This window comes from Strongylocentrotus purpuratus, unplaced genomic scaffold (assembly GCF_000002235.5).
Source record: "Strongylocentrotus purpuratus isolate Spur 01 unplaced genomic scaffold, Spur_5.0 spur5_scaffold_20, whole genome shotgun sequence".
In the NCBI taxonomy this organism is placed as follows: Eukaryota; Metazoa; Echinodermata; class Echinoidea; order Camarodonta; family Strongylocentrotidae; genus Strongylocentrotus; species Strongylocentrotus purpuratus.
Window position 1 is genome coordinate 20,913,926 of NW_022145606.1, and position 13,933 is coordinate 20,927,858.

A 13,933-nucleotide genomic window follows, 5' to 3' on the forward strand; every position below is an offset into this window, starting at 1 on the left:
CGAGTTGTGCATTTGCTTCGAATGGAGGTAAAAAATAGGCGCCAGTTAGCTATCCGTGAACGCGTGCGTGTGTGTACGTGCGTGTGCATTCGGTACTCGCTCTTGCTGTGGTAGACGTAGAAGTACTGCTGGTAGAGGCAGTATACACCGCGTTGCGTGACTGGAAACAAAGTGATATTGCATCGCTATTGGAAAGGATTTTAACCAAACCCCCAACCGGAAATTCAATACTCGACATTTGCACCCATTTTTGGAAACAGAACGATAAAAGAGTATTTAAGACGATAATCATTTCACAATGTCGTCCACATTGGCGGCGCTGGATGCAGTCCCCAGACGGCCATCGGAACTCGGCAAGCTGCCGCGCCATAGCTCAGGGGAAGCGGGAGATGAACCGTCCAGTGTGGAATTCGTGAAAACTGGTGAGTGATTTCTCATGGCTCTTATTTTGCATTGGATATTGCTTTGCCGAAGTAGCGTGATAACTCTAGAGTCAGTATTAAATATTGATGAATGTCATCGCATTAGTGTGTACATTAGGCAGTGCGCAACCAGTCCAAGGGGACAATTTGAAGGCGAAGTCATGCGGTTGCTAAGCTACCAACGAACTTCATTTCATCTTCAGGTCGAGGCTTCAAATATTGATGAATGTTATACGCTTATAGATTCTGTACACGGAGTTGACATTTGGTATGAAAAAAATCCAATGTTCTTACTTTACAACCTACATGGCCCTACTCTCTTCACACAAAGCTAAGACTATACTTTAACAAAGGTAAGGCAGCAGCAAACATAAGGCCTCCTTAAGAAATACTCGTTTTCATCATGGTCCGTCTTAACACATTGATTGTTTTGAAATAGGTGAAGAAATTTAATTTGTTGTGCTATCAAATAACGATTGTGCCAAATGGATGAAATGGAGAGAGAGAGAGAGAGAGAGAGAATGGGGCGGTGGCTATGTTTTTTTTTAGTAGGAATTAGAAAAGCTTTGATCAATTTTCTCATTTTGTAAGTTTATGTTACTCTCTCACTGCACAACATTTAAATGGCTGGAAAAAATACAAACTTGTAAATATACTTGGATCCATGTAGGGTGCATTTAACACAATAACTTTTTAACGAGCAACTCAAGTAAAACCTGCAGCAGTCTAGTGCGTCATCTTTTAAAATGTGTGATCGCGACAATGACGTAGGTATTACGTAATCCGAGGAAATTGCCTTCGAGTTGAAGTTCCGAAGGTAGTGGCGATCTTTTTTTGTCAATTCTTTTTCTTTTCTTCAATGTCTTCTGAGACACAAGCAATAAGATGCTTACATGTTGTATTGTTGGGCTTCGGCCGCGAAACACTTTAATAGAGAGTTGCAATTGACCGGTTTACTATCATTTTCAAATTGTATGCATACTGTTTAAATAACGATCCTTCTGAAAACTCGAAGGTTTTCCCGAGGGTTGTCTGACATAGGAAGAAATAATGAATGTAGACTGGATTGCAATTAGTGTTGTTCATTCATTCATTAATACCGGGTTAATGCAATACTCGGTACTGCATGGGGCCCTAGGAATTAACATCCTTACATTTGAACATGTTAGTAAACCGGTCTTTTGCAAATGTTTTTGTCTCTCGGAAACGTCACCAGACTGTCGATCATGTTATGTACGGTTCGAGTCCCACCGCAGCACAAATGCCATTTAGCATGATATTAATCTATATCATGTCACTCTTCACCTAGCAGGATGCGAATGCTAATGTGGTTTGATTAGCATGCGTGTGCCTGTAAAATGGAACCTGTCTAGAATACTCCTCGGGGAGTGGAGCGTGCTCACTACCGTGCGCGGGTGAGCAATTGAATCCAATGGCCTGGGTAATAATAATTGCAATATTAAGTGCTTAGAAACGTTGTGTTTAGTGTTGTACAAAGGTCACTATTATTGTTAGTAGCATGAAAGAGAACCTTTGCCTTAAACCTGAAACTTCATAATTTAATATCTTGTCATACACCCGTAACTCTATTTTGAAGCTGTTATTATGTTCTACTCCGATTTGCTCATCATATCTTATACTACATACTTTACTGCACAATGGTGGATTTGTCCTCGTCATTGGTCAAAACTCAGGAAATGTTTTGAGCAAAAAAAAAAGGCAAAATTGCTTCTGATCTTCAACTACCCACGAATACTTTGCGGTGCTATTTGTTAGAGTTATTCATAGTCATGTCCGCATGTTGAACAGACACGTTCTATATTGATTTTCTTTACAATTCTACACTATGAAAGTCTCTATGGAGACGCTTTCGATAGCCATTACATATCGGGTTTTCTGTCGCTCCGTCCCCAATGATCCTAGTCTAGATAGAAAAGGAAAACTACAATAAAGTTGATACGAGAAGTCTTCATCAAAATAGAAAAGAGAGACAAATATGCGCTGAACGATAACAGTAACTAAAAAGAAAGAGTACGCTATTTTCCTCAAAATCTTGACAGGCAGATGATTACAGCGACTTAAAGAACAGAATGCTAGTCTGTACGCATAGGGCATGGCAAGGGGGAAATAAAACATGTCAAGTATTGCCTTGAGTTGAAGCTTAAATTCGATTTAGTTCACCGTATGTCATCGATAAATTAGAATTACTTGAGAAAAGATATAGAGTAAATTTACCCACGGATGACTAATGATATCGTTGTGAAAGTAAATATTTAAATAATGAATTGTAAATTGATGATGTGCATTCAATGAACTATGAACGAAATTTGAGTCTGACTGAGAGTAAAAATAAAAGCATGATGAGATAGAATAAAAGAGAGTGACTAAAAGACTAATTATCCAACTTCACAACGAAGATTATGGAAGTTATTCTTGGCATTTTCTTCTTCTTCCCTTTTTTCTTCTTCTCACCATGAATATTATCACTTCCACACAATCATTCCAGGAGATAGCACAAGGCACCTGCAAATTAATATTATTGCCCTGGCTTTAGACCAGCTGCCCTAAGGCGATCAAAGCATTTAAGGAATAAATTTCAAAATGATACCATTTTAATATACCTGGGTAAAGAGTTGCAAATGTACATTAATGTCTAACCATAGGATACTAATGGCGCGGAGCGACTCGAACCATGAACCATGTGATCGGGATTCAGGTGACTAATCCACCAGACCACGACACCTCTGCACTAGAGCCCGACATGTCATAAATATTGCCATCATCACCACCGTCGTCATTGTCTTCATCATCCATCATATTCCATAGAAAACCTTCGCCATCGCCGTCTAATTCATTTCGCAATGGCATGTCTGTCAACGTCAGAATATTCATGTTTTTATTTTGTGAATCAGTTTGGGAATAGTTGGCCGAGTTACGAGTGTCAAATTTCGTGACGCTATACTCTAAAGCCTTCATACTGATTTTGATGCCTTGTGATGAACCAGGGCTGCACAATTTATAGGCCCTTTTTGGAGCTATAAATAACCTATGCTGTATTTTTTTTTATTAAAGAATCAATAATAGTGTCTATCTGCCCAGTTTTCATAATGTTTGTTTTTATTTCTTTTGCTGATTTTTTTCATTACCATCTTCCTCATTCATGTGTTTATATTTGTTTCCACTTAACTTTACTTTTCTTCACCTTCTGTTTCACCTACTCCTTCTCCGTTATAGTATTTCATTGTAATTATTATTATAATTATTACTATTACTATTATACTTATTAGTATTACTATCATTATTATTATTAGTAGTAGTATTACTATTGTAACTACTATATTTTTTTAAATTATTATTGTTATATACATTTGTTTATGTTATCATTATTATTATCATTATTTTTATTGTAATCGTTGCATTTATCATTGCTATTATTATTATTATCAAGATTATCTATTACTTCTACTTTTACCTACAACAATAAAAGTATTAGTTCATCTTTTCCCTCCATCGTTCTCAGGGGGGGGGGGGCGCTTCAGCCACCGGGATCCGCCACTGATTACTACTACGTCTTCTCCTTCTTCTTCTCCTTCTCCTTCTTCTTCTTCCTCTTCTTCTTCTTCTTCTTCTTCTTCTTCTTCTTCTTCTTCTTCTTCCTCTTCTTCTTCTTCCTCTTCTTCTTCTTCTTCTTCTTCTTCTTCTTCTTTTTCTTTTTCTTCTCCTTCTTGGTTTTGCTATTCCTTTTCCGCTCTTGTCGACTCTTACCTTATGTTAACCTTGAAATAACACTTTTCCGTAAGTGTATTTTAGTAGACAATAATAACTTTTACCTATTGATCCGCTACCGGCTAGACCCATACAGGATAGCGGCGCAGAGAGACGGAGCTAAAATTGATATAAATTAAAACAATCAATATTCATGCGGAGCGGATGCTCACATTCCTGGCTTTACCCGTTCTCTCATAATAGTCTACGATACAGACTCTTTCAACCGCTCATCGTCTGTGACCTAATTCTTGCCATATTTCAACAATCATGCGTCACCAAAATCGAGTGGAGTGAAGAACAATTTGCATACATAGAAAATAATCATGAACAGTTCATACAATATATTACAATTGACAAGATAAAACTCTTGGTCGTGCTGAAAACAACTCGCTCGTCCATATAAAACTTCTATACCAGGGGAGTGTTTCACAAAGACTAAGGTCGACTTTTTTTTAAAGTTGGTCTTAACTATCTCAGGCCATTGATACCAATTATGTTTGCTCTCACCGTTTAATAATAATAATACGAAAAAATGGTCTATCAAGGGACGTACACATCATGGTCACAAATCTACGGAATTCATATCTTTTGATAATTCACTATAGAAGGAAAAAATATATTGTCTATAAATCATAATGATGAGAGCAAACAGTAGTATGACGGCCTGCCTTTTTAAAGTCCAACTTAAAGTCGATTTTAGTCTTTTTGACAAACTCCTCTGGTGCTTCATTGCATTTCATATAACCTTAGACATTCCTAATTGAATTGCAAATAGACACCGTCACCTTGGGATCATACATGTAATGGCGTCTCATTATAACTGCAAGATGATGTCAATATTTGATGGATAAAGGGGATGATGACTAGCTAAAGGCACACAAACAGCAAACCTGTTAGCCATCACAATGATTAACATAATTAATAATAATAAATAATAATTACAGTGCTTATATAGCGCCTAACACTTACTTTGTCAGATGTCTCTAAGCGCTCTACAATAATGCAGCATAATTACCCTGGCTCTAGCAGTGCAGCTGTTACGCGCGCTGCGTTTCAAAGAATAAATTCCTACCAGGTACCCATTTACTTCACCTGGGTGGAGTGTGGCAAATGTAGATCAATGTCTTGCCAAAGGACATTAGTGCAGCGGCGGGACTCGAACCGCGGACCTTGTGATCGACAGTCCGGCGACGTATCCACTCGACCACAACACCTCTACCTCTACCTCTTATTATACCATCCTGTAATTTGACGATAGTTTTAACGTTGAGTTCAGCTGTACGTGTTTTAATGAAACCATTTCCTACATGCCATATTGGTTTACTTTTCAAACCACAATATTTCGCTCCTCTTTTTTAGTGAAAGATATATGAACGTCCCATCGTTAGATGTATAACGTGATTAACTGCGATGTATTGAAATTCATTTATATACAGACATTTACAAAATGAGTGTAAAAATAAATATTGAAAGTTAATGATACAAAATGTGAGTTTCCTATCATTAAATGACTTTTTATAACGGAAAGAAAATGTAATATGCTTTTATTCCAATCCATTTATTCCCTAAGTATGCTTGACGGCAGATGTGAATTATGTGAGGAGCTTTTTTAATGAATAGACAAAAAAACAATTCACCATTATTATAATGGTAAGGCAGGGTACATTCACCTATTGCGGTAGAAATATTTATAGGATAATAATCCTCCGTTGGAATCTAAAGCCTACGAGCTTTTCATTCAATTGTGAGATCTCCCATTAGGAAACTAATGAATTCATAAATAGAAAATGATTGCTTCTAAACAAGCTGCTAACGCGTCGCACTATTTCAATATAACAATAATAGGTCCATTTATAGCGCAGCTACTATATGAATTTACTCCACTGCGCCTAATACAAAGGTATCATAATTATTATTACTCCTGCTGTAGGTGATGTGCCATAATAAGGTGCTGAAGCATTTAAGGAATTTCTTTCTCCCGGGTACCCATTTACTTCACCTGAGTGGAGAGTGGCAAATGTTGATTAATGTCTTGCCAAAGGACATTGGTATCGCGGCGGGACTCGAACCGCGAACCATGTGATCCACAGTCCGGTGATGTATCCGCTAGCACACAACACCTAAATATTCCATTTCTATAAATTGGCGGGAGTTTGAATGTGTTCTAACAGCCAACAAAATCTACGAGTCTACTACGATTTAAAAAGCAAAGGAATCGCAATTGCTCACCATATATATTAAGTTAACCCTAGATAAATAGTTTCCGGTATAGCAACGCATGATTATTTACACATGTACTTTAGTGTGTTACACTGCTACACCATATGTAAACTGGTAAAAGTTTTTTGTCTGTGTTTATATACAAATGTATAGTATACACGTTACATAGGAAATGTAATACAAAATAATCCCCCCACACACACACACATACGCACCCACATATAACACAACATGACAGCAGGCATTGCGACAATGTGATGTAGGTGCTTTTGTACGTGTCGTGTAGGGGTAATTGCTCCCTTTAATACGCACACAGCCATCCCTAATGTACAATTAGATTGATGAGTTTTGGGGCCCAACACCTACGGTTAGATATATGGATAGAAGTCAACTGAGCATGCAACCAAGGTAATTACATACATAAACTATAGGTGTACGGAATACCGTGGCGTATTGGTATAGCCTGTAGGCATGTATTTACATGCATCGGAATATGTCTCTTGGCTGAGGCATGAACCGATTCACTTCATACTCTACCTCTTCAGCTCTAGATCTGCCATTTCACAACTTTCGTTTTTTACAAAAGTTTAAAGGGAATTTCTAGTTCTCGGAAAATATCTGTGGCACATTTGGCAGCCTTTTGGTATTAAGATGCATCTGAATATGTCTCCTGGGTGAGGCGTACACCGATGCTCTTCAAACTCTTTCTCGCTGGCACTAGATCTGCCATTTCACAACTGTTGTTTTTACAAAATTTTAAAGGCAATTTTGAGTTCTAGGAAAATGTCCATAATGTTGATAAGCGTGTGGGTATTAACATGCATCGGAATATGTCCGTTCGATGAGGCATACACCGATTCTCTTCAAACTGCTTCTCTCTGGCACTAGATCTACCATTTCACAACTCTAGTGTGTACTCAAGTTTAAAGTAAAAGATGGGTTTATAGTAAAGATGGGCATTGTTTCTTAAACTTTCTTATTGTATGACTGTTTGAAAGAATAGTAAAATATCCCCTGAAAATGAGGGCTCTTATAAAGCTAACATGGTATTTGTAATATGATAAGAAGTTTAATTTTTTGAACAAAATAGTCATGCCGCACGTATGTCTGTATTCCCATTGTAATATATCTGTAGGCATGTAACTGTCAGTTAAATCGAACAAATATATTTTTCAATTTGTTGATTTCAAATCTCCAAATCATACACAACTTCATGTGTACTTCTTAACCAACCTATTCTTACTGCTCTTCGCATTTGGACAAAATATTCTATGTGCAGTGGATGCCATTTTCATCGATATCTGATTAATTATTATTAAGATGACTCCAATTCCTCACATCATAGACAACTTTATATGCATTTCTTGATAAACCATTTCCAACTGTTTTTCGCAGTTTAAATGAAGTCTATTTGCAGTGCATGTCAGCAAAATTAAATTAATGATCATGTTGGTGATTCCAATACCTCACAGCATCGACCAGTTCTTATAAACTAATTAATCAACCTTTCCAAAATATTTTCAGACAGAGCATAAAATGCACTCACTTGACCAAAACTCAATTTAAGTTTTGCCTCGCAAATGATCTACTTTCGCAAAGCCGAACTCACTCGATATATATGTATATATGGCACAATATATTATAATTACAGTCAGTGGAACAGATAAAATGGTGAACGACATCTTTACAAAATAACTATCTTTATGGTTACGGTTACGTGTATCATCTTTATTATTGTTTTGATTTCAAAAGCTACTTCTATTCAGCTCACTTCGAACAATCGGGTCATCGCGTCAGTTCGTGTTGTTGCGATCCACAAACTGTAGTGAAACGAAAAAGGAATATCATGTGAAGACGCACGTTAAGGACGCGACCTTTCGTAAATTTGCCGTAGGGGTTTTCACAAAGTGTCTGGTAAAGTGGACCAGACAATTAGTAGATGAGAGGGTTTTATTTCACAAACACTACCCTCGGCATGTCGTGAATAAAGGGGCATGTTTTCTCAAAAGGTGGGGGTCGCGACCACCCGACCCGACAGAATGACACGATGCTTCGAAGTAAGCCTTCCTGTTCCTCACTTCAGAATGAAATCTGGAAATTTCCCCCATGTCCCCTTTTGCGATAGATTTCCTGACATATCATTTTCTTGACACGATCGCGAAGACTTGCGAAACATCAAATCAAGGGCAATTTCAGTACCACATTGGCTATCCCATGTAAGTCATTGTAATGTTCGCACATGATATTTTCGATAGTCAATTTGCGATCCTGTTTCTTGTACATAATGATGGTGTTGAGGTGTGAGTTTCTTTGGGGTTCTTTTTGCACAGGAACTTCACCCCTGTTATCCTATTTGCCTCTCAGTTTTTAAAGCTCTCTTTTAATCTTTCCCTTCCTCTTATTGGAATAAAAAAAAATTCTCTCTGTATACAAACACGAAGTGGATATGTTACTTACATGAACAATATAAAACATAGTTTATTCTTGTATTTTAATTCGAATGCTTTATTCTGAATTATATATTATGATTATTTAGGATTTTTTTTAATGTGAAAATTTAGAGTTATTGTTTTCATGTGAATAGTTATTTGTTATTTTGTATCGAATGTACCTTTTATTTCAATTTTTCTGATGAGAGTGAAGAATACAAAATCATACTAATAAAATACCACCGCGGTCTGATACCAGTTATCTGATGCGTACCTGTAAAACATATACCTCCTCTTTTGTGCTACGTAAGGTTAAAAAGCTAAGTTTAATCGAGAGTCAAATTTCAGATACAGCTCGCGCGAATTCTGGCAGACGTGAAACGATTGTTCACTTTCACCCCTATATTCTGGGTCGCTTTCAAGTTACGTATAGTGTCTCTTTCAAAATACCTCTACCGCTTTATTGATTCTCGGTGGAAAATCTAATATGATTATCGACGCATGCACCTGCTATAACTAAGGCCAATGCGATTTAATTGCTCAGGTCTATGTCATTGATATTTCCCTTCTAGTATTTTGCTCTCGGTGTGATGCTCCAAGGATCTTGTTTGTATTCATCTGAAAAGTTGAAGATTTCTTGGAAATCGTTTTATTTTCTGTAAGGTTTCTGAAGATAAACTAAATACAGAGGTATTAGTATTCGAATGTACATTTGGAGGCAAGTTCAGTAGTTTGCACTCTTTGTCATATTAGTAGTATTTCTTGAAAACTGTTTTATTTTCTGAAAGGTTCCTAAAGATAAACTAAATACGGAGGTAAAAGTATTTGTTTGCACATGTATAGAGACAGGTGAAGTAGTTGGCACTCTTTGTCATAAGAAGTATTTTATTGAACATCGTTTTATTTTCAGTAAGGTTTCTCAAGATGAATTAAATACGGAGGTAATAGTATTCGACTGTACATGTAGAGACAATTATTTAAACATATTTGTGGCTTAAACCCAGTAAATTTCTCCCAGGAAGCATATACATTAAATACCAACAACAACAATAACAAAATGTAGAGACAAGTTCAGTAGTTTGCACTTTTTGTCATTGGTAGACTAAGCTATGAAAACTTGAAAATAAAGTTACTACGATAGACGCAATGTCGAACAGCTTTTGCAATCTTCAACTTCCCACTTTTTCGAAATACCAATCAATAACTAACGGTTCCCATAACGTCAAGCGAAATAGTGAATTAATTATGCACCTCTAATAATGATCATTATATTTAGTGTGGAGATAGAGAATATGAGGCCGAAACCTCTTAGCATCAAAACACGTTATATTTCATGCTTTTCATGAAAAAGAGTAATATTACTCCGACATCCTGGACCAATAACAGTTCTACACATTCAATGATGTCTATCTTTTTCCTGCCCTGTACTTCGTGTTTTTCCTAGATTTTGTTATTAAGAAGGCTTGGAACAGGTGACCCAGTACTGTACTATTACCAGTATGTCAAAAGAGAGATATCTCTTTATGTCAACACTATTGGCGTCATGTCGATCAGTTAATGCGAGGCCATTGAGCTTTCCATGAAGTGTCCTGCTTCGATCAATTGCTCTCCCCTCCTCCCCACCACCTCCTCCCTCACGAGAAATGAACTATATTGCACAAAACAACAGGCACCAATTGACTGAACAATTTATTGTTTGCTGCAATGCAATGGCTTTGCAGAAATACCCATTTCTGATCATGACTTGCTCCATGATAACTCATTTAACACCGGTATAGATAAATCTTGCACCGAAAACAGTTAAATAATATTGACGCTTTGGGTATATCTCATGATAAATTCAATGTGGCACAGAGAAAATATTCCTGTGGTATAATAACAAGCGGTATTAACATCTGCATGAAAGATGGGAGGAAGGGGGGGGGGTGCAGAATTCAGCGGTAATGCAATGATGGTTCTAGCAAATATTGGGGTAAGCAGTAAGGTAATATTGGAAAGATGCTTATTAGATTGCGAGGTAAGAAGAGACACCTACCCCACCAAAGACATCTCATCTCTCATCTCATCCTCGGCTTACATCCATTCTATATCTCCTCTTTCCCTCTCCACCAAGGCCATCCGTCAGACGAGTAATGGTAGACAAAAAGTGCTTGACATGAGCATATTTATGTTCTTCTAAAACCCTGGAAACTTTCGATTCCAAACTGAGTAACGTCCTGTCGACTTCTGATTGAAATACAAACAAACCTAATTGAGGATATGTGCATTTTTCATTTTAATTGTAACGATAATAATAATAATATAAATAGTAACACCTCATCATAACAATGATGATATTATTGTAAATTAATATTTGTCAATTTCTATGCAAAATTATCCAGTAAACTCTACCATTATATCATGTTCAATACGCCATCCTTTTTCCATATATAAAATTTATTTTAATTTTGTTAATTTTGGCAAACCTTTGATGTTAGTGTGTGTTTGTGTGTTTGTGTGTAATGGAGAGAAAAAGGAGAGAGGAGGGTATAGTGGGAGAGAAAGAGAGAGCAATTATATAGAGATAAAGAGACAGAGAGACACAAAGAGATTTGTGGGGGTGGAAGTACAGAAACGTTCAATAGTATTCTCGACATTCACATCTACCAGAGATGATATATTATAGTAACTACAGGACGACAGAGTGAAGAGAGAGAGAAAGAGAGATAGAGAGAGAGAGTGAGGGAGGGAGAGAAAGAAAGACAGAGAGACACAGAGACACAGAGAGAAAAAAGAGATTCGTGGGGGTGGAAGTACAGAAACGTTCAATAGTATTATCTACATTCACATCTACCAGAGATGATCTACTATAGTAACTACAGTAACTACGCTTTTTGACCAGGTGACTCTGGGTTTAAATTTGTCCTAATGCATTTTTATCAAATGTCTTTATTCCATTGTGTTTTGGATTTACCCCTCTAAATTCCTTCTTTTTTCTCTACTGCTACAGTTTTTCATCTGCAATGTCTAGTTTATCAGGAACCTATAATATAATAGCACTGCTTTGCAATAGGTTGATCACATTCTACTTAATCTTTTATATGAATTGAGTATCATTGAAACGTGTTCATTCAAACATGAATGAATATATATATAAGTTATATTTTAGATGTTTGTCTAAAAAGATGTGCAACAAATAAAACTTGAAAACTTGAACGGGACTCGTGTGCGTGTGTGAGAGAGAGAGAGAGGGAGAGAGAGAGAGAGAGAGAGGGGGAGAGAGAGAGAGAGAAACAGAGAGAGAGGGACAGAGAGGGAGAAACAGAGAGAGGGAGAGAGAGGAGGAGATATAGAGAGAAAGAAAGAAAGGGAGTCTGAATAACACGGCCTTATTCAAATACCAACCAGCGTGCAAACACTCATTATAAAGGATGCGCGCTTGCTTTTGTCTTGCTCGAGATGAAGGACTCCTGATCGAGGAAAGCAAATTACATGTGTACTGGCATTTATTGGTACGACAGGGTGGCCTAGTTTCGCAAATGAAAGCAATAAATGAACTTGATTACCTTGTCATAATGAGGACTATTCAGCGGTTAGCTTTGCTTACCCATCTCATTAATCTGTAAGGAGTTGTTTGTCTCTTCTGCCGTTTCATGCAAAAGGTCGTAAGTCACAGAGGAGAGCGATTCTTTAACTGTCATCTTAAATCAACATCTCGGGTAGTACAGTTCCGTCACATTTGAAATGTCTCATCAGACGTAAATGTCTTCAGACTTTATATTGAATGTTACAACATAGAACATGATAATTCTTTACTAACAAAATATGTGCACCAATGTAGGAGGAAGAAAGGGCGAAGGGAAGATAAAAAGATTTTTAAAAAAAGAACTACATAGGAGCAGGAATTAAAAAAGATCGTTGGAAAAGGGAAAAGATTAGCTTGAATAATAGCCAAAGTGAGATAGATAGACGGAGATGAGAACGACATAGTATGACGCACAGATAAAGAGGTGTGGGGGAGGGGGGGGGGGGGGGGGAGAAAAGAAAGAAAGAGAGGGGGCGGAAGAAATAAAGAATGGGAGGGAGAAAGAGGGATGGAATTTGTGTTTGTGTGTGTGTGTGTGTGTGTGTGTGAGAGAGAGAGAGAGAGATGTACAGCGTTCAATTTGAATTCCAAATCCCATCTACTACATTTGACATATTATATATATCAACAACATGAGAGCAGAAAGTGGGTGAAGGCGTGAGTATGTGTGTGTGTGTGTGTGTGTGTGTGTGTATGTGCGTGAAACAGAGAAAATATATAGAGAGAGATACACACACACATATATATATATATATATATAGAGAGAGAGAGAGAGAGAGATAGTGAGAGAGAGTGAGGTGTATGTTTGGGGGATATATTAAATACACAAGCGTTCAATGACATTTCTACATTCATATCTACTACAGATGATGCATTATTTAAAAACATTAACAAAATACTTCGAAACACGAACGGAGTGAGAATGTGCGTGAGCTCATTCAAGAGAGAAAGAGACAGAGAGAGAGAGATAGGGGGGGGGGAGGAGAAAGAGAGGGGGAAGGTTGCAAGTAAAATTTTCAACGGGAATTATACATTCACATCATCTTTAGATGTGAGTATAAATTACATATCACAGAAAGATCATGGTAACAGAAAGAGTGTGAGTACATTTATGTTCGTAAGGATAATGTGTGTTTGTGTTTTGTGTGAGACAAAGAAAGAGAGAGAAAGAGAGAGAGAGAGAGAGATAGGTGGATTACTTTTGATCGAATTCGGCCTTTATTTACTTGAAATTAAAGCCCGAGTAATCCCTACCGAATTAAAACTATAGATAGTAAACCTTATCTATTTACCCCATAAAAGTGCAATAGTGGATCATATTTCATTAGTGATAAACGTGCACGGTTTTCAAAACCAAGAGTTTAGTTTTAACGCTGCTTTTACACGGGATATTAATGTATATAATAATGCAAATGCAAATTGTTGAATTTCGATAATGCTCTTAACACCAAGGTTTGTGATCAATCATATTGCAAATTTAAAACAACGACTCTTATTGGTTAAAGTTCAGCCTCTTGGACATGCATCGG

At 37.1% G+C, this 13,933-nt stretch overlaps 1 protein-coding gene and 1 non-coding gene across 2 annotated transcripts in view; one reads left to right on the forward strand and one right to left on the reverse strand.

Annotated features, from left to right (window-relative positions):
• The first annotated feature begins 298 nt into the window (after positions 1–298).
• Positions 299–13,933, forward strand: part of LOC105446150 — a 108,223-nt gene continuing 94,588 nt past the window's right edge. Inside the window, exon 1 of the mRNA XM_011682583.2 lies at positions 299–422. Within this exon, the coding sequence (XP_011680885.1) occupies positions 299–422 (124 nt within the window). The remainder of the gene's footprint in view (positions 423–13,933) is intronic.
• Mir5992-2 (microRNA mir-5992-2) lies at positions 5,132–5,196 on the reverse strand. The gene has a single exon (NR_130636.1). It is a non-coding gene; the product is annotated as a microRNA mir-5992-2 (primary transcript).